Raw genomic sequence first — 21095 nt, 5'->3', positions numbered from 1 at the left:
TCAATAATAGAAGTGAAAAATGCGAGCCCAACTTTTCATTCGAATTGTCGATTGAATCACTGCATACTTGTTTCGTAAATTTAATAGGTCTTGAATTTAAAGACCCATCAATCTTATACAAAACTATCGAATTCGAAAGTTCTTAGCGTGTGTACAGATCACTAAACGCTGTCGTAACATTAGACAAGAGCAATGTTGAGATTATCGCCTTTGCTTCCCCAGAACTCAAGAGCCGTGAACTCGCACATCTTGAGGGGCAGATCGACAATAATTTCAATTCAGGACATCGCTCTTAGTATTTACATGGGTCTTGCCAAGCGGTTCCCCGTTTCCATCGCATACACCCGTCAAAATGTGTTGCCGAAAAAACTTATGTTCGAAGCGTTCAAGTGTTGCGCTGCGCGTCGATACATTAGGCTCAGTTCATATGATGCATTCGATTCTGTACGTCTCACTTGAAATTCACGTGGTCCAACGGACCACATGCGTAGAATCTTTTTGCTAACCTAGTAAGTGCGAGTCGGGCTTTTTCCGATCCTAGTAAATGTGGCCGGACGAGTTGTCTGAGTCACTCTCTAGCACTAACACACCAAGGCATCTATAAATGCATGACATCTCTCGATTATGCTTCCTCTGAGCAGCAACAGAAAGAAAGCTACTAAACGACAACACAAGCATTCCCGTCTTTAGGGCCCTTCATTTTGGAGGCAACCGAAGGTGGAAGTCCGGCGTGAACGGATCTCACCGCCGTTCTCTCCGGAGCGTCCAGTGTGCGCCTGATTAGCGTGTCGAAAATGAGGGACGAGGACAAAAGCGGCGCCGGAGCGGCGAAGAAGAGGAAGACGGGGAGGATGACGGCCGGTTCTCTCCGCTCCATCTTCATGCACGCCGATGCCGCCGACAAGCTGCTGATGGCCCTCGGCTTCCTCGGAGCCGTCGGTGATGGCTTCTCTAACCCGCTGGTCTTGTTCATCAGCAGCCGCTTGATGAACCACATCGGCGCCGGCTCGTCATCTTCCTCGACGAGCACGTTCCTCCACAACATTAACAAGGTCCGTCGTCCGTGGCACTCAGGTTGATTTTTGTGTATCCTTTGAATGGGGCCGAGTTTTTTTTTTTCACGGTTTTTGCGTCCCTTGTGCGATTTGACAGAATGCGGTGGTTCTTCTGTACTTGGCATGTGGCTCGTTCGTTGCATGTTTCTTGGGTCAGTCCTACTTCTGTCTCTCTCAAATTTGAGCTTAACCCTTCACTTTATTCTCTTACTTAACATCTATGTTTCGAACGTGTGATGGGATTAGAGGGATACTGTTGGACGAGGACTGGAGAGAGACAAGCCGCGAGGATGCGAGCCCGGTACTTGAAGGCCGTCCTGCGACAGGATGTGGGCTACTTCGACCTGCATGTGACCAGCACGTCCGAGGTCATCGTGAGCGTGTCCAACGACAGCGTCGTGATCCAGGATGTCTTGTCCGAGAAGGTTAATGTCCTGTGTAATCACTAGTGCAAAGTCTACATAACAAGTTAAAGACTAGCTGAGCCCCGCCAGGCTGTCGCGGTTCTTTTGATGCGTGAATTGAGCCGTGTAAGCAGTCTTGATGGAATGTCGTGTTTCGTGTAGGTGCCGAATTTCCTGATGAACGTCTCGATGTTCGTCGGTAGCTACTTCGTGGCTTTCCTGATGCTGTGGAGGCTGGCCATCGTCGGGTTCCCATTCGTGGTCCTCTTGGTCATCCCTGGGTTGATGTACGGGCGAACCCTCATGAACTTGGCGAGGAAGATCCGGAAGGAGTACAACAAGGCCGGTGCGGTTGCAGAACAGGCGGTCTCGTCCATCCGGACTGTCTACGCCTTTGTTGGGGAGGACAAGACGATCGCTGAGTACTCCGCCGCACTCCGGGGGTCGGTCGAACTGGGCCTGAGGCAGGGCTTGGCCAAGGGCCTGGCCATCGGGAGCAACGGCGTCGTCTTTGCGATATGGTCCTTCATGTCCTACTACGGCAGCAGGATGGTGATGTACCATGGCGCCGAGGGCGGGACTGTTTTTGCTGTTGGCGCCGCCATCGCCGTCGGTGGACTGTAATGCTCTCTCACTGCTCAACTCCTAATGAATTCTTCCTTTTTTGGGCTTCTCTCTCAATGATTAAAGCTTAAAAATTTAGTCTTGAAGCACTTGTTTCCCTTTGAACCCCAAAAGTGATGACATCTTGCTGTCCTAATCTTTCAGAATTTTTAGTAGGGAAGTGGCTAGCTGGTGCAATAATTATTACTGCAAAAGGAAAGCCTAAATTGAGTAACACTTGAGTAGAATCATTTGACATTTGCATCAAACCATTCCAAGACAAAAAGAACCAAAAACGTGACGTCATTTTCTTCATTCCAATTCTTGATTGTTGATGCAGAGCATTAGGAGCTGGCCTATCCAACCTGAAGTACTTCTCGGAAGCATTCTCAGCGGGCGAGCGCATAATGGAAATGATCAACCGGGTCCCGAAGATCGACTCCGACAGCACGGAGGGCGTGAACCTCAACACAGTCTCGGGCGAAGTTGAGTTTAGGCATGTCGAGTTTGCTTACCCATCGAGGCCCGATACCCTGATATTCCGGGACTTCAACCTGAGGGTCCCAGCAGGCGGGACGGTGGCCCTAGTAGGCGGGAGCGGCTCGGGCAAGTCGACAGTGATATCGCTGCTGCAGAGGTTCTACGACCCGCTCGGCGGGGAGATACTGCTGGATGGAGTGCCCATTGAGAAGCTGCAGGTCAAGTGGTTGAGGGCACAGATGGGCCTGGTGAGCCAAGAGCCTGCACTTTTTGCTACTTCCATCAAAGAGAACATATTGTTTGGCAAGGAAGATGCAACATTTGATGAGGTTGTGGAAGCTGCCAAGGCCTCCAATGCCCACTACTTCATCTCTCAGCTTCCTCAGGGGTACGATACCCAGGTGAGCATCGTATTTGATTCCACCTAAAGTGCTAATTGCTTGATTTGGACTCTTCGATTTTCGCTTTCGCTTTCGCTTTCTTCGAGTAAACCTAGTGTGCATTCGGGCATGACTGATGTCCAGCAGCAACCTTGCCGGTGGGAAAATGGTAAAGAGCACTAGGAGATTGACTTGATCAACATAACTACGAAGCATTGAATGGTCTGCGAAGCAATTTTATCTCGAAAAAGAGATAGTTCAAGTTGGCAAAGCATTATAGAAAAAGCAATTGGACATCTTACATTCTTCGAATTGCTACGCATAATCCTTTGCAAACCGTTTTGCAGATCGAAATGGTCACCCGAAGCTTCCTCGGGTAATCTCAATGCTTAAACTAGACAGTGTAGGATGCATTTCCAGTTCAGTGTAACTTGTGAAGTGAAAAAAAGCTAGGACCAAATTGCAAAGACATGAAAAGATTCTCTGGGCATTTTGCCTTTATCCCTCGAGTAAAGTCAGAAAATTGATTCCTTGTCCCTCCCAAGAGAAAGATTCATTTTGGGACAGGAGACCCCAAATGACAAGTGCAGAGTACAACGGGGATTCTTGTTTTCCTCTAGGGTTTGCACAGACAGAAGGGAAATACTTCCATGATAGTACTGTTAGAGACTGTACAATCTCAATTGTAGAACCACACATAATCACTGCATGTTTTGCATAAAATATTCATTGATTGGGAGATCGTGTAGTAAAAAATAACGAACGATCTTGTCAGATTATCAAGCTGTCGGGTTAGCAGCTTCTTTTATAGAAATGCAAAAGTTAACGGTGCCATTGAACCATGCCACTTGAGTTTAAGGGAAGAAAATGGGCATGACCAAGACGTTCGAGATGATTTCCGTGTTGAAGGTCCCGAGACGATGTTCTTTGTTCCCCAAGGTTGGCCGAATGGCTGACTCACCAAACACTTTTTCAATTTCAATCCAGTCACATTGCCACTCGCAAACAACACCAGCTCTGCAAATGGTGGGCGCACGATGATTCCTGTCTCGAGCATGATCATGAGTCATTTGACTGTTTTTTAACATGGTCCCTTGTTCTGTTCCTAGACCACTAGATAGAGATCCTATTAGCTTCGCCATTAGTTAAATTTGAATAGTAACTGTGCAATCCCAAACATTTCAGGTAGGCGAGCGAGGCGTGCAAATGTCCGGCGGCCAGAAGCAGAGGATCGCCATAGCGAGGGCCATCATCAAGTCCCCGAGGATCCTACTCCTCGACGAGGCCACGAGCGCACTCGACTCCGAGTCGGAGCGGGTCGTCCAGGAGGCCCTTGACAAGGCCGCTGTTGGCCGCACCACCATTGTCGTGGCCCACCGCCTCTCCACCATCCACAATGCCGACCTCATCGCCGTCGTCCAGGATGGCCGCATCCTCGAGTCCGGCTCCCACGGAGAGCTCGTCGGCCACGAGTCCAGCCTCTATGCCTCCCTGGTCCGGCTCCAGCAGACCGAGGGCCACGGCGCCCCTGCCCCCCACCAACACCACGAGGACTTCACCTCACCGACCATATCTGCGGTGGACGTGAACAACACGAGCAGCCGGAGGCTCTCACTCGTGAGCCGGTCGAGCTCGGCCAACTCGGCTGCTGGGCTGGGCTGGGCTTCGATTGGTGGTGCCGACCAGACTGGCTTCCCGGACGAGCAGAAGTTCCCAGTGCCATCACTTAGGAGGCTGCTCACCTTGAATGCGCCCGAGTGGAGGCAGGCGTGCGCTGGGTGCGTGAGCGCGGTGCTGTTCGGGGCGGTCCAGCCGGTCTACGCCTTCGCATTGGGGTCCGTAGTCTCGGTCTATTTCTTGTCGGACCACGACGAGATGAAGCGCAAGACTAGGACCTACGCCTTGTGCTTCCTCGGGTTGGCCATGTTCTCGCTGCTGATCAATGTGACGCAGCACTACAACTTCGCGTACATGGGCGAGTGCTTAACCAAGAGGCTGAGGGAGCGGATGCTGTCCAAGATTTTGACGTTCGAAGTCGGGTGGTTCGATCAGGACGAGAATTCAAGCGGCACGATTTGCGCGAGACTCGCCAAGGACGCCAGTGTGGTTCGTACCGTGAACCTAAACCTATGCTTGAGAGATAGCCGGTTTTTCTTTTTGAAGCTCTATAACATACCCTTGAATTGCAGAATGTTAATTTGACCATGATCCTTTTTCTTATGGGGGTCAGGTGAGGTCTCTAGTGGGCGATCGGATGGCTCTTCTCGTCCAAACTGCCTCAGCCGTGACCATAGCATTCACGATGGGCCTGGTCATCGCATGGAAGCTGGCCTTGGTGATGATAGCCGTCCAGCCCATCGTCATCGCCTGCTTCTACGCCCAGAGAGTCCTCCTCAAGCGCATGTCCCAGAAGGCCATCAAAGCCCAGGAACAGAGCAGCAAGCTCGCCGCCGAAGCCGTCTCTAATCTCCGCACCATCACCGCCTTCTCCTCCCAGGACAGGATCCTCAGGATGCTCGAGAGGGCGCAGGAGGGCCCGCGCCGGGAGAGCATCAGGCAGTCTTGGTATGCCGGGCTCGGGCTCGGCGCCTCCCAGAGCCTCACTTCCTGTACCTGGGCTCTGGACTTCTGGTACGGTGGCAAGCTAGTCGCCGAGGGCTACATCACCGGGAAGGCGCTCTTCGAGACCTTCATGATCTTGGTGAGCACAGGCCGAGTCATTGCCGATGCCGGAAGCATGACATCGGACCTTGTTAAGGGCTCAGATGCCGTCGGCTCGGTCTTCGCCATCTTGGACCGATACACTAGAATCGAGCCCGAAGACGAGGAAGGGCACGAGCCCGAAAAGATAACGGGCCAGGTCGAAATCCGCAACGTGGACTTTGCCTACCCAGCTAGGCCTGACGTCATGATATTCAAGGATTTCTCAATCAGAATCGAAGCTGGGAAATCAACGGCATTGGTGGGGCAGAGCGGGTCGGGCAAATCGACGATAATTGGGTTGATCGAGAGATTTTACGACCCGCTCAGAGGCGTGGTGAACGTCGACGGCCGAGACATAAGGTCGTATCACCTGCGATCGTTGAGAAGGCACATCGCGCTCGTCAGCCAGGAACCCACCTTATTCGCGGGCACCGTAAGAGAGAACATCGCCTACGGCGCGTCCGGAAACGTGGGCGAAGCGGAAATCGCTGAGGCGGCCAAGGCAGCAAATGCGCACGACTTTGTCGCGTCCCTGAAGGATGGCTACGACACATGGTGCGGAGATAGGGGGGTACAGCTCTCGGGCGGGCAGAAGCAGAGGGTCGCAATCGCCCGGGCCATACTCAAGAACCCGGCGATCCTGTTGCTGGACGAGGCCACCAGTGCGCTCGACAGCCGATCTGAGAAGATCGTGCAGGACGCATTGGAGAGAGTGATGGTGGGTCGGACCAGCGTGGTAGTGGCGCATCGGCTGAGCACCATCCAAAGCTGCGACGCGATCGCCGTTCTGGCCAAAGGGAAGGTGGTGGAGAAAGGGACTCACTCCTCCCTCCTTGCCAAAGGGCCGTCGGGAGCTTATTACTCATTGGTCAGCCTCCAAAGAACCGGGAATCCTACTTAAGTCAACGATTAGGCATTTGGATGGCTCTTTCGAAGTCGAGAGGGCAAAAGCATAAGCCAAGAGCAAAATCTTCTTTCTTGTAAAGGACTTGGAGGGAGATGAAGCAACAAAATGGAAGATGCTTCCTTCTTTTCTCGTGCATATGGAGACATGACCAAAATGATTGTCCCTGAACTTTGGTTTAATTTGTAATATCCAACTTGAACCTTTAATTTGTTCAGTGGAATTCGTGAACTTTTAATTTGTTCAATGTGATTTTTAAACTCTGGTCTAATATTCAAGCGGGGTTCCTCAACTTTTAAACAGATTATATATAGTCTAAGACCACATTGGATAACTTAAAAGTTTAGAAATTGTATTTTACTATGGTCGTGCGGATGAATGTATGTATACGGTTTCATTAGACTATGGTTGTGCTATATGTAATAATGTAAGAGAGAAGACATGATCTAGTTCGGCATGAGAAAATGACACAAACTGTCCATGAAATACTAATCTGCTCAGTATGATCCTTGAACTTATAATCTGTTCAACGTGATCACTATGTAACTTTTGAACATTTTCATTTAATCTAGGAAGTAAGTATATTGGGCATTGCCAATAGTTCATGGACCAATAACACACTGAACAATTTAAAAGTTTAGAGATGATATTGAACGCTAGTTTAAAGTTCATGAATCACTTGGGTTATCACACTATCCCACAATTGTAGACACGTTTGCAGGCCGGTGCCCGACAGACCAATTTCGGCCCATTAAGATAGATTCATCTTCATGTTTGGGCTTTCAATTTGGGACTCTTTCGAGTTGGGCCTCGCTTCATCAAGTCTAATTAGCGTTTTGTATATTTTTAAAGGCTTGAGATGTTGGATATTAAACAAGATAAAGCAATCGAAAGGTTAAAACAAAAGTTACTACAAGAGTAAACCTCTTTATTTTACAGTTTTTAAATTATGCGCTATGTGTGAAGTTAACAACTTTTTATATATATGTTTTTGAAAATCTTTATTTGTTGGTAATTGGTACATTCTATCCACTAACTTTTCTGTCGACCCAAGAAATCCTCAATGGTTTGATCTATAACGTAGAGAAGTCTTCTATCATCAGCAGTTACAACATAATGTGAAAACTAGATAGCTTTGATTATGATCTTTTTGCATTTGATTCGTATTTTGATTTCCTCACTCCTCTAGATTTACTAAAAAATCATAATCCAAATTGACGAGTTTGAGTATTTCAAGTTATTTAATAACCTCATGGAGTGATCTTAATCTTTTAGTCTTTGAATGTGCGTAACCCAATAATTTAGAATTCATTTTGTGGAAATAAATTAAATTCTGCACAGATTTTTTGCCCCCTTCAGATTAAAAAAATGCAGATGAATCTTGCCAAAGCTGCTCTCCGGGGCCGTATCGATTGGTTGAAAGGCCTAAAAGAGAACATTGTTATAGGGGGATGATACCCGTTGGTACCGGATTTATAAAGTAGGGCATTTGTTCCCATGTAAAAAACATATTTGAGAAATATTCGATAATTGCGGTAAGAAATTTACTCCGATGAAAACTTGAAGATACCGATGGAAGAGTAAAAATAAGGAAGGCAGCTAATTCGGAATTGGATCTGGAAGATGGGGACAACATTTGTCAAGACATTAATATGAAATCTTGGTAGTCAAACTGAGAAAGTAGTGGGATGGTAAATAAGAATATGGAAGATAGTTATAAGGAAACTATGTTTAATGTAAGGAGTCAAAAAGAACAAAATTAGATTATAGGAAGGTGTATAAAGAAATTTGGGACAACTATTCTCGTGTATATATGGAATATTGTTAAAACCTTATTTTAGTAGACTTGTCACAAGTTTACCAGTTTAAGATTTTTTATGACACCTAAATTAGTTTTGGGTAAATGTGCATGGGTGCGCTAGATTGTAATTTTTTTTTTGTGGTATTAACCCAAAAAAAATATATGAGTCCTAAACAATAGATTCATCTTTTGTTTTTGAAATAGCAAACTCTATTCAACGGATCCAAATAGAGTCCTTAATAATACTACCAATTTTCGGACTTTCAAAACATGAGAAAATTGTATGAATGCAACCAAATGGCTCGTAAATTTTGAAAAGAGGAATACTTATCACATGAACCGAACGCAACCATAGAAATTTTTAGTGCATGAAATCCATGTTGTCTATCTTTGATCCAATATGAGAACATTTCGAAAAAAAAATTCAGAGTATTGCTCTTCTTTTTCGAAAGGATATGAAAAATTGAGTAGAAACGGGCTTGATTTTCTTCCATATGTGATTAGCCCCCAATTTTGATAAATTTTCCATGTGATAATTATGAGACTTCCACATTCAGCAAAATGCATTTTGAATGGTGACCCAAGTCTCCGACATCTGTCTTGGGTGTCCTCCGGTTGGCTTTCCTTTGTTGCGTTTCGAGTTTTTCTTCAATATCCACGACAGGGGATGGCAATGTAATGGATAATTGAGAATGCTCGTGAAAATTGATTGCAGAAATCTTGAATGAACGATGATATGTTAAAATTGAAAAAAACACCAATGTTCCATAACGAATAAAAGGCACATGACCTCCGATTATGCATTTTCGAGTAAGCAATTCGTTTAAATTTAATGATTGTAAAATTTAAGATTCCAATATGTACAATTTAACGGCATTAGAAGTTTCGTAAAAAAATAAAAAAGGACAACGTCTCTGATTTTCTATTTTCGGGAGCCCTTTACTTAAATTTAACGGATTCCTAAACGAATGCATCCGTCGAAAGGATCGACCAACGAGAAAAACTGTGATTTTTAAATGCTTGCTTCCACGTAAAAAATTCGTCATACACAACCCGCCTAGTGGCAGGTTCTCTCCATGCATCACAATTAGGTAATAGCGCGCCAAAAGTTGCAAGCTAGCCAAATATGAAATGTTACCAGGACTCCAATGGTAAACCTAATCCATGGATATGACTTTCTTTAATCATGTTGACAGAACCCACATAAATTGTGCTGAGTCCTCAATGAAAAGCATCACATTTTCTTGGTTCCTTCTCTTCGTCTCAGAGATCTGCACGTTATTTCACTCTGAGAAAGCTCAAGGTGTGGCTTCTCTTTCAATTTGGGTGCTTTGTGTTTATGTGATAATATTTGTTTCAGGGGGAAAAGAAAGAGCTTTTGGGGTTTCGTTTTGTGCAGAAATGAAGGGAACGAGAGATAATGTTCGCCCTTCGCGTGTAGAACGGTGAGTTCATTTGTATATTCAAAATAATTTCTTCCAGTCCTGTTGTTTAGTGCTGTTTTCATCTATAAATTTTTTTATACGTTCTAGTCTCAGTTTCCATGGACTAAAAGTTTAATTTCCAATAGAAAACAATGCGTATAAATAATATAAAGTAGTACATAAGAAAGAACGTGAATAAGCTAAGGTTAAGATGGATTATTAGTTTGTTATTTAAGTAATTCAAAATATATATGTAGATGAAAAGAATTGCTTCGAATAGGATTTGAACCGACACTAAAGGTTGTGTTATTTTGAATCTGACCCTTCATTCCCTTTTTTCTGGATATGAAGCTGTGGACAATCCCAAGGAAGAATGGAGGGAGACACCCGAGGTCAAGCGGGTCGAAGACTAACAATGAAGGACGCTTCGTCATATGTCCGGGAAGTGAAGGACGTGTTCGGAGATCAACCGGAAAAATACGGCATGTTCCTAGAGATAATGAAAGATTTCAACGCTCAAAGGTACAATCATGAACCTTGTGGCCACAAACAGGACTGTCTCTGATTTAACTTACGTTCTTTGGCGTCTCGCAGAATCGATAGAGCAAGAGTCATTGCAAAAGCAAAGGAATTATTCCAAGGGCGTAAGAGATTGATTCATGGGTTCAATACTTTCTTGCCGGAGGGATGCGAAATAGCACCGGATGAACCGCCAGTAAGGAAGAAGGCTGTCAGTTACGAAGAAGCCATTGGTTTCATCAACAAGACCAAGGTACGGCTAAACTTTTGTCTTCCGGGGCGGGAAGGCAAATACCGAGTTGATGCGATATTTATTTCACGTCTTGTGTGGACACAGGAACGTTTTCGGGACGAGAAACATGTTTATGAATCATTCGAGTATCTTCTCTCTTTGTACCGGCGCGGGAAGGAAATCTGCTCAGTGTACAATGAGGTAAATGCCGTTAGATTGTTTTGACCACAAGATTTCTCAATCATGATGTGAATAATGTAGGGTAAAAGATCTGGTCCGTCACTTAATTTTGTAACGTGCGTAGGTGGCTGTCCTTTTTGCCGGCCATCCGGACTTATTTGAAGGATTCAAGAGATTCTTGCCCGAAAACTTTGTGCATCCTGACGAGCTGAGCACTACCACCACACTGACCTCGCGAGGATTGGAAATGGTATGGTAACCATTTTTGCCTCCCATTTCTTTCGGTTAGATCTTTCGTTACACGGAATAATATGTCCTTTCTCTCGTTTTTTATTTTGGACCGAACCCGTCGAGATAGGATGGTCGGCTCGCAAGGCGAGGATGAAGTTGAACAAAGATTGCGCCGATTGGGACCCGACGAGGACATGACGAAGAAGGCGCACAAGGACGACAAGAATGCAACTGAATTTAATATGAGCTTACGATCATAACATAGGGATGCATTTTATGGAAGAAGATTTCATCAATATATTCACTTTCGCTTGTATTATCTTTACTTGGAAAAATTTCAAATAAGTGCCCGAAGTGTCATTACTTTCTCAAATAAAGGTTTGAAGTGGACTATATTTTATATTATGGCCTGAAGTTATCATGTTAGTCTCAAATAAGAGCCTCTTTCATTGGCCGTTAAATATTCCGGCCGGTCAAGGGCATTTGCTGCGGTGGGCGAGGGCTCGGCAACCCTCGTCGGCCGGGCCTAGGCAAGGCGAGCCTCGCCCGGATCCGGTGAGGGCCGGCCTCGCTTGTTGCAGACGAGGGCGGCACTCGCCTGTGGCTTTGAGAGGGGCCTCACCTAGGGTGAGGGCCAGCTCGCCCAAACGAGGTTGGCCCACGCTAGATCGGATGAGGGCAACCCTTGCTCAACCCTTTTCGAGTATCGCCGGAGACTGGCCACAACACCGACCTCACGCGAATTGCAAATGGTATAGTGACCATGTTTGCCTCCCATTTCTTTCGGTTAGATCTTTCATTGCAAGGAACAATCTTTCCTTTCTCTCGTCTTTGTTTTGGACTGAACCCATCGAGATAGGATGGTTGGCTCTCAAGGCAAGGTCGGCTCTCAAGGCCAGGATGAAGTTAAAAAAGATTGCGCCGATCTGGACCACAAACGAGGACAAGACCATAGGAATCCAACAAAATTTAACGTGAGTTGACGATCAGAAAATAGGGAAGCAATTTATGGAAGAAGATTTCATCAATATATTCACTTTTCTCTGTATCATTTTTCGTTATGGATCTGAATAAGTTTGACAGAGATAGTCATATAATGAACTTAGGGGACAAGAAAATAAAAAAGAGAATTTTCATCACTCTTGACATTATTCTTGTGCTGAGAATGAGTACCGTGTGACCGTCCGGAGGTTTACACCATACGAAGGGATCCCGCAAGATTGGATGAGTCTCTTAGGGTTTGTTGAGTTTTCTAGAATATTCCTAAGGGCGGACAATGTTGTAAATATACCCTATTCTAGAGCATTCCAGTAATTAATGTGAGCAGTTAGAAGATGATGGAATGGCTGCCATCAGATTGAGGAAAGATCTACAGTTATATTCAGATGAGTGTTTGTATCTATGGGTCTCATCGGGTCATTTGAAACATCTCAGCCAAATGCATTTTTAACGTGGATATGTTATTTAATTTAACTATAGGTTCAACTGATCACCACGTCTATTTTGTAAATATGCGGTTTTCAATTAAATCCTAGTCAAGAATGGAATAGGTGGTGCTCCAATTATTTCTGTGGACCGTGAAGATAGAGGGCGGTCCTCCAATTATTGCCGTGGACCGTGAAGAAAGAAGGCTCTCCTCGGTAATTCTTAAACAAAAGCCTACATAGCAGTTCCACTTCTAAATTCTATTCAGATGAACTGAATATCTTTCATACAAAATGGTTGGAAAGACCGATTCTCCACATTCATCTCTTCTGTCTTAGGTTCCCTCTGGTTGGCCCTCGTTTGTTCCGTTCTTGGTTTTTCTTCACTATCCACGACAAGGGATATCTGCGATAAAGGAAAACAACGTAATGGATGGTGGAGAATGCTGCCGAAAATGATATGTTGCAAATAGATAAAAAAGAAAGCTAAAGCTACCTCTTTATTGATTGCAGAAAGCTTAAATTAACCTGGATATGTTTATCTAACGAATAAAAAAGCACATGACCTCCGATTATCCATTTTTGAGTTAGCCATTTATTTAAATTTAACGTTTAAAAATTTAAGATTCTAATATGTACAACTTAAGAATATTAGAAGTTCAAGAATAAAAGGCACATCACCTCCTGCTATCAAATTTTCAAGTAAGCCGTTTGTCTAAACTTTTATGAATAGATGCATTTATCAAAACAATCAAATTAACAAGAACAACCATGATTCTCAAATGCTTACTTTCACGTAACGAATGTTCCATTAAATGCACAACATGCCTAGTGACAATTTCTATCCGTGCATCGCGATTTGGTAAAATGTGTACAAAAAATGACAATGTAGCTAAATATGAAATTATACTAGGAATCCAATGGTAAACCTAATCCACTGGCATGACTTTCCTTAACCACATTGACAAAACCCATATAAATTGCGCTAATATCTCATTGAAAAGCATCACATTTTCTTGGTTCTTCTCTTCATCTTGGAGAACTGCACGGTCTTTTGTTTCGACCACAAAATCTCCCAATCTTGATCGAAATAGAGTAGGCTAAAAGATTTGGTCTGTCCTTTGTTTTCGTAATGTCTGTAGGTTGCTGACCTTTTTGCCCGCCATCCGGACTTACTCGAGGCAGTCAAGAGATTCTTGCCTGAAAACTTTCGACAACAGGACGAGCTCAGCTCTACCATCGAACTAACCTCATGCCGATTCCAAATGGTATGGTGACCATTTTTGCCACCCATTTATTTCTATGAGGTGTTTCGCTGCATGAAGTGATTTTTTTTAATTATCTCTCTTGTCTTTGTTTTGGACCGACACGCTGAGATGGCATTGTCCCAACCCGAGGATGAAGTTAGAATAGATTCTGCTGATTTGGACAACAATGAGGACATGATGAAGAAGGTGCACAAAGACGATAAGAATGGAATTGGATCTAATATGAGTTGTCGATAATAAAATAGGGTACATATTATGGGAGAAGATTTCATCAATGTATTCACTTTTTCCTTTACTTTTCTTTCTTGATTTATGGATTTGAATTAGGTTGTAAGAGAACGTTACACTAAATTAATGCATTCTCATTACAGTGGATGTTGTTTTTGGATACTGGTTATTGGCTTGTGCTCAGAATGAGTAGCGTATATATGTTTTTTTTTTTTGGTCGGATAGTTCTGTATATATGTTAATAGTCAAAAAGTTCCTTGGCGAGTGCATTGAGCGGAATGTTTGTCCATGCATTCTTTGACTTGACCTTGATTAAAACAATTATGAGATTAAGAATATTTTTGTTCACTAGTGGAGAAAATTAATTCCAAATAAAGTTTTCGCAAAGATATTAATTCAGTCATACCTTTTCAGTTTGGCAAATCTAGTCCTAAATATTATTATGATTTTTCAATGTAGTTTTTTTCGATTAATTACCACCGGAAATTAACATAACGTCCGGTCATCATTGGTCATCTTACGTAGCATGGCCAATAATCTGACGTGGCAAAACAAAGCCATTTTTGTCTGATTTTTTGAATTTTTTCTTTTTTTTTTCCTGACACATATCCCACATTTGTAATAAACAATAAACTTAATCAACAGGAGGCTTTTCTAAGTTACAGCTGCAGCAACTCAAGAGTTGTTGACATAATTTCCGCGTTCAGATTAGAGAAACAGCTTGGGGTGTTCTACATTGCGCAGAAACTCCATCCCACGGCAGTAATTCAATTCAGCCAACTATCATGCAATATCATTTAATATTGATCATGTTTTGCCGAAGTGGGTTGGCTGAGCGGTAAGGTTTGAACATTTCCATTTGGTGGGCGATCTGAACATTCACTATAAGCCCTTCCAGGCATGTGGTATGCCTTAACTTTAGTATGGAGTAATCTCCCCTCCTCGTAAACCTTTTCATACCGAAAAAAGGTGAGCCAGTTAGAACTTACGGAAAATTACCGCAAAAGTCATAAAATTGTTGCATTAGTATCAATTTAGTATAAACCTTTTAATTGGATCAATTTAGTTTTAAACTCTTTCACATTAGTACCAATTCATTCTATCCGGCCAATTTAGATTGGAAATTACTGACTTAGACAGCAGTCGCCCTATGTGACATCATCGACGCCGACGTGGATAAATTATTCAAAATTTTAATATTTTTCTATGAATTTCATTATTTTTTCCTTTCTTTTTCTTTCCATTCTCCTACCTCCAATGGTTGGCAAGGGCTGGCCTCGCCTGAGGAAGGGTCACCCTCGCCGGATCAAGCGAGGCTGACCCTCGCCCGGGCCAAGGCGGCCTCGTCGTGCATTTCCTGAGCGAGGGTTCGCCTCGTCCTTACCTAGGTGACGCCCAGTAAGAAAGTAGGGTGTTGTTATCATGCAATATCATATTTGAGAAATGTTCAATAATTGGTAACAAAGTTACCCCAATGAAAACTTGAGGATACTGATCGAAGAGTAAGAGTAAGGAAGGCAGCTAATTCGGAAATGAATCTGGAAGATGGGGACAACATGTGTCAAGAGATTAATGTTATGAACGGACAAAAGAATCTAAAATGGTAAAAGAAATTGAAAATCTTGGTAAAACTATTATTGGGATGTCAAACTGAGAAAGTAATGGGATGGTAAGTAAGAATATGGCAGATTGTTATTAGGCAACCATGTTTAATGTGAAGGGTCCAAAAGAATGACATTAGATTCTAGGAAGGTGTATAAAGAAACTTGGAACAACCATTCTCGTGTATACATGGACATTGTTACGATCTTATTTTTGGTAGTGACCTGTAGCAACATGTACTCTCACGGTCCAAAATACATGAGACTTTGAACAATTTTCCATTTAAGATCGGTTCTGTATTTTGGTATGTGTTTAAATGCGTTGAAACAAAAAAAAAATGGTGGAAGGCAACTTACTGAATCACAATGTGGGATGAGATTGCATAATGCGATAAAATTAGGTAAGTGCTAATACCGGCGGTGCGGAATGAAATATAGAAGGCAAAAGAGAAGCGGACTATCATAATTGAACCCAAGTTTGACGGAATTTCAGCAATGAAGCAAGTTCAGAGTAAAAGACACAGGGAGGGAGGTCAGTATTGACTAGATGACGTCTTTTCTATAGTAGGTAAATGTGTATGAGTGCACTAGATTGTAGTTTTTTTGTGGTATTGACCCATCAAAATATATACTTCCTAGATAATGGATTCTAGAAGTAGCTAACTCTATTGAACAGATCCAAATATTGTCTTTAATAATAATCGCAATTTACGGTTTTTCAAAACATGAAAAAATTGAATGAATGCAACCAAACGGCTCGTAAGTTTTCGAAATACGAATATTGATCACATGAATCGAACACAACCGTAGAAATTTTTAGTTCGTGAAATTTGTGTCGTCAATCTTTGATCCAATATGTTCCAAAAAATTCAGAGTATTGCTCTTCTTTTTCCAAAGGATATGAAAAATTGAGCAGACAATGAACTAGATTTTCTTCCATATGTGATTAGACCCAAATTTAGATAAAGTTTCCACGTGATAATTATGAGACTTCCACATTCAGCAAAATGCAATCGAGACCATGTCTCCCACATCTGTCTTGGGTGTCCTCTGGTTGGCTTTCCTTTCCTGCTTTTTGGGTTTTCTTCAATATCCCCGACAAAAGACGGCAATGTAATTGTAATGGATTATTGAGAATGTTCGCAAAAATTGATTGCAGAAATCTTAAATTAACAATTATATGTTAAAATTGAAAAAGCACAAATGTTCTGTAACGAATAAAAGGCACATGACCGCAGATTATGCACTTTCGAGTAAGACATTTATTTAAATTTAAAGATTTAATATTTAAGATTCCAATATGTACAACTTAACGACATTAGGAGTTCCGTAAAGAATAGAAAGCACGTCATCTCCGAATTTCCATTTTCGAGTGAGCCGTTCATTTAAATTTAACGGCTTCATAAATGAACGCATCCATCAAAACGATCGACCAACGGGAAAAATCATGAATTTTAAATACTTGCTTCCACGTAAGAAATGCATCATACAAAACCCGCCTCGTAGCAGTTTCATTTCATGCATCACAATTAGGTAAAAGCGCGCCAAAAGTTGCAAGCTCGCCAAATATGAAATATTACTAGGATTCCAATGGTAAACCTAATCCATCGACATGACTTTCCTTAACCATGTCGACAAAACCCATATAAATTGTGCTAAGGTCTCATTGAAAAGCATCACATTTTCTTGGTTCCTTCTCGTCATCTCAGAGATCTGCTCGTTCTTTCACTCTGAGAAACTCAAAAGTGCGGCTTCTCCTTGAATTTGAGGGAAACTCAAAGGTGTGGCTTCTCTTTGAATTTGGGGGATTTGTGTTTATGTGGTAATCTTTGTTCGAGGGAAAAGAAAGAGCTTTTGGGTTTCGTTTTGTGCAGAAATGAAGAGAACGCGATATGATGTTCACCCTTCACGTGGAGAACGGTGAGTTCATTTTTATATTCAATTTAATTTTTGCCAGTCCTGTTGTTTAGTGCTGTTTTCATCTATAAATTTTCTGTACGTTCTAGTTTCTGCTTCCATGGAATAAAAATTAAATGTTCGATAGATTCGTATAAACAATATAAAGTAGAGTATAAGAAAGAACGTGAATAATCCTAGGTAAGACGGATTATAATAGGATTTGAACTGACGCTAAAGGTTGTGTTATTTTGATCTGACCCTTCATTCTATTCTCTTTTTTCTGGATATGAAGCTATGGACGATCCCAAGGAAGAAGGGAGGGAGACGCCAGAGGTAAAGCGGGTCGAAGACTAACAATGAAGGACGCTTTGTCATACGTCCGGGAAGTGAAGGACGTGTTCAGAGATCAACAGGAAAAATACCACATGTTCCTAGAGATAATGAAAGATTTCAAGACTCGAAGGTACAATCATAAACCTTGTGACGACAAACAGGACTATCAATGATTTCACTTCTTTTCTTTGGTGTCTCGCAGAATCGATAGAGCAAGAGTCGTTGCAAGAGCAAAGGAATTATTCCAAGGGCATAAGAGATTGATTCATGGGTTCAATACTTTCTTGCCCGAGGGATGCAAAATAGCGCTGCACAAACCACCGATAAGGAAGAAGCCTGTCAGTTACGAAGAAGGCATTGGTTTCATCCACAAGATCAAGGTATGGCTCAACTTTTGTCTTCTGGGGCAGAAGGCAAATACCGAGTTGACGAGATATTTATTTCATGTCTTATGTGGACACAGGAACGTTTTCGGAACGAGGAACATGTTTATGAATCATTCGAGAACATTCTCCATTTGTACCTGCGCGGGAAGGAAATCAACGCGGTTTACAGTGAGGTAAATGCTATTAGATTGTTTCGACTACAAGATTTCCCATCTTGATGTAAATGGTGTAGGTTCGTCATTTGGTTTGTGACGTCTGTAGGTTGCCGGCCTTTTTGCTGGCCATCCGGACTTACTCAAGGTATTCGAGAGATTGTTGCCAGAAGACTTTGAGCATCAGGACGAGCTCAGCCCTACTACCACCACACCGACCTCGCGCAGATTGCAAATGGTAAGGTGGCCATTTTTGCCTCCCATTTCTTTCGGTTAGATCTCTCGTTGCACGGAATAATTTTTCCTTCCTCTCATTTTTGTTTTGGGCTGTTGTCGAGATAGGATGGCCGATTCTCAAGCCGAGGATGAAGTTATACAAAGATTGCGCCGACTTGGACCATGATGAGGACATGATGAGGAAGGTGCACAAGAATGATACGAATGCAAATGGATCTAATGAGTTGAGGACCATAACATAGGGATTCATTTTATGGAAGAAGATTCCATCAACATATTCACTTTTCCCTGCTTTATTTTTGCTTCTTGATTTATGGATCTGAATTAGTTTGTAAGAGATCTTCATCTAATGGTTTCTGGGATAAGGAAATAAAGAAGAAATTGAACTACTGTATTCTCATTACTCTTGATGGTATTCTTGGATATTGGCTATTTGCTTGTGTCAAGAATGAGTAATGTACTTATGTTAATAGTCAACAAGTTACTTGGCGTGTGCATTGAGCGGAATGTTTTTCTATGTACTTTTGCCTTGACGCTGGCAAAAAAAATTTATGGGATAAAGAAATGTTATTTTAGTCATTCCTTTCCAATTTGTCAAGTGTAATCCTAAACGTTATTATGATTTTTAAATGTAGCTCTTTCCGATTAATTGCCACCGAAAATCAGTAACGTCATATCTAGTCATCATCGGTCATCATACGTGGTATGGCTAACGATATAATGTTAGGCATACTACGTACTGATTATGTTTTTATTATGTTTTGCCAAAGTGAGTCCGCTCAGCTGGTAAGGTTCGAACTCTGCACCCACCATGCCCAAGTTTGAATCTCGTTGCCAACAGTTCCATGTGATAAGCAATCTGTTCATCCACGGTAAGACCTTCTAGGCCTATGGGATGCCATAGCCTTAGCATGAAGTAACTTCCGCTTCTCCTAAATTTTTTCATAGCGGGGAAAAAAAAAGTGAGCCGATTAGAACTATCAGAAGCAGTACATATTTCCCCAGACTATACTTTGTCTCTCAAAGAAAACTTGTACTCATTTTTATCTCCGTGTTGTTAAGAAACTATTTTTAAATTGAAGGACGAAAAACCTTTTTAAATACAAGAAACAGGAATTCGTTTAAACACCAAGTTTTCCTCCAATAATACTAGACCGGCAACAAAAGATAGTTTAGTCAAAAAGGCCAAAGAACACCTAGAGTGTCAATACTTGTATATGGTGCTCAATTTGGTGCCAAATTTTTTCGTCACCTCACTTAAGTGTCAAATCGGAGGAAAAACAATCATTAAAGTGCCAATTACGGCAAAAAAACAATCATTTAAGTGTCAATTCCGGCTAAATAGTAGATATGGCATTTTTTAATATTACATGGCAATTTTTAAAAAAAAGTCAACCCACGTGGACTGTTCAACTTAAAAATAGTTAAATTTTTTTAAAAAATTAAAATTTAACAGAAAAATAACCTGAAAAAATAATAATAAGGGAAGTAGAATTTGCGGCAGCAAGGGCAAGCCCTCCTCACAACCACCCCACCATCATCGGCAATGGCCAGCGGGGATGATCGAGGGGGGTCGCTGGGGGCTGTAAGCCCTCCTCGCAACCACCCCACTATCATCGACAATGGCCAACGTGGCTGATCGAGGGGGGTCGCCAAGGCCCGACGACTCCCGCCGAGGCCTCGCCATGGGTTTGCAAGGCCGGCCATGGTCGGGCTCGCCGACCCTACCGTGGTCTCGTTGCCGCCCTCGCCGCTACAACCGATTCCCATTTTTTTTTTTTTTCTTTTTTAGTTTTTTAGTTTATTTTTAAGTTTTTTAATGTTATGTGGATTTTTTTTTATTGATTTTTAATTTTTTTTTGCTGACTAGCATCTTCCGACGAGCCACGTAGGTGCCATGTATGATTTTCAACGAAGGTCATCCGAGTTGGCACTGAAATAATTGTTTTTCAAAAAAATTGGTACTTAAGTGATCCAAAAAAAATAGTAGCACCAAAGTGAGCGATGTACACAAATATTGGCACTCCAGGTATCCTTTTGCCAAAAATATAATACCATTAAAAATCTTAAACTGATATACTCTTATTATAATTGAATCCAAACTAATTTTTGTGTCACAAAAATCTCCAAACTTATATACCAATACATATCTACTCTTCGTTAGGTTTTGCGTAACATCCTTGTTAAATTGTTGATGTAAGAAACACACGTGGCAAACAACTTGGACTAAAAAAAAATAAAAATTGGTGTGTGAAGTGGAGGCAATGTGAACATTGGACGTAAATGGTTCTCTCAAACGAATCCTTTGAGAGAGAGGATGAAATAATTTTTTTATTCCATTTACTATAGAAGTTTCCAAGGAATTCATTAAAGGATCATTTTGAAGAAGCCAAATCTCAAAAAATATTAATTGATATCTGATAAATAAGCTAATTTTGCAATAGGAGCTCCCTCATGTTTAGAAATGTGCTAAAATCCCTAATTTTGCTCCAATTTTTCCATAAGGTTTAGGTTAATTTGTGATAGATGTATTAGTTTAAGATTTCTTGTGACACCAAAATAACTTTAGGGTAAATGTAACACAAGTGTACTAGATTGAAATTTTAAACTAATAGTTTGTTTTTTTTCCTTTCCTGGGTTTTACTTTTTTT

General features: G+C 42.2%; 2 protein-coding genes across 2 annotated transcripts; both read left to right on the top strand.

Moving 5' to 3' along the window:
• Positions 1–625: 625 nt before the first annotated feature.
• On the top strand, positions 626–6661 carry LOC115741266 (ABC transporter B family member 15-like). The gene is made up of 7 exons (XM_030675081.2): positions 626–1052; positions 1153–1207; positions 1302–1480; positions 1622–2079; positions 2403–2943; positions 4108–5028; positions 5153–6661. The coding sequence occupies exons 1-7, from the start codon at positions 795–797 to the stop codon at positions 6524–6526; spliced, it is 3786 nt and encodes a 1261-aa protein (XP_030530941.2). The 5' UTR covers positions 626–794; the 3' UTR covers positions 6527–6661.
• A 3508-nt stretch (positions 6662–10169) lies between these two features.
• LOC125316187 (paired amphipathic helix protein Sin3-like 1) lies at positions 10170–18686 on the top strand. Its single transcript, XM_048283714.1, has 9 exons — positions 10170–10276; positions 10349–10526; positions 10611–10706; positions 10810–10940; positions 17629–17799; positions 17872–18049; positions 18133–18228; positions 18317–18445; positions 18546–18686. Exons 1-9 carry the CDS (start codon positions 10170–10172, stop codon positions 18684–18686), a joined length of 1227 nt encoding a protein of 408 aa, XP_048139671.1.
• The last annotated feature ends 2409 nt before the right edge of the window (positions 18687–21095 follow it).

This window comes from Rhodamnia argentea, chromosome 8, assembly GCF_020921035.1.
Source record: "Rhodamnia argentea isolate NSW1041297 chromosome 8, ASM2092103v1, whole genome shotgun sequence".
NCBI classification, from domain to species: Eukaryota; Viridiplantae; Streptophyta; class Magnoliopsida; order Myrtales; family Myrtaceae; genus Rhodamnia; species Rhodamnia argentea.
The sequence above is the reverse complement of the archived record's forward strand: the minus strand, read 5'-3'. Positions and strand labels throughout refer to the sequence as shown.

Bases quoted from the DNA above. Each gene is read 5' to 3' on its own strand.
- LOC115741266 (XM_030675081.2), top strand. From the start codon at position 795: ATGAGGGACGAGGACAAAAGCGGCGCCGGAGCGGCGAAGAAGAGGAAG. The intron at 2,080-2,402 runs GTAATGCTCTCT...TTGTTGATGCAG, and splicing joins GCCATCGCCGTCGGTGGACT to AGCATTAGGAGCTGGCCTAT. The intron at 2,944-4,107 runs GTGAGCATCGTA...CAAACATTTCAG, and splicing joins CTCAGGGGTACGATACCCAG to GTAGGCGAGCGAGGCGTGCA.
- LOC125316187 (XM_048283714.1), top strand. From the start codon at position 10,170: ATGAAGGACGCTTCGTCATATGTCCGGGAAGTGAAGGACGTGTTCGGA. The intron at 10,527-10,610 runs GTACGGCTAAAC...GTGTGGACACAG, and splicing joins GTTTCATCAACAAGACCAAG to GAACGTTTTCGGGACGAGAA. The intron at 18,229-18,316 runs GTAAATGCTATT...TGACGTCTGTAG, and splicing joins TCAACGCGGTTTACAGTGAG to GTTGCCGGCCTTTTTGCTGG.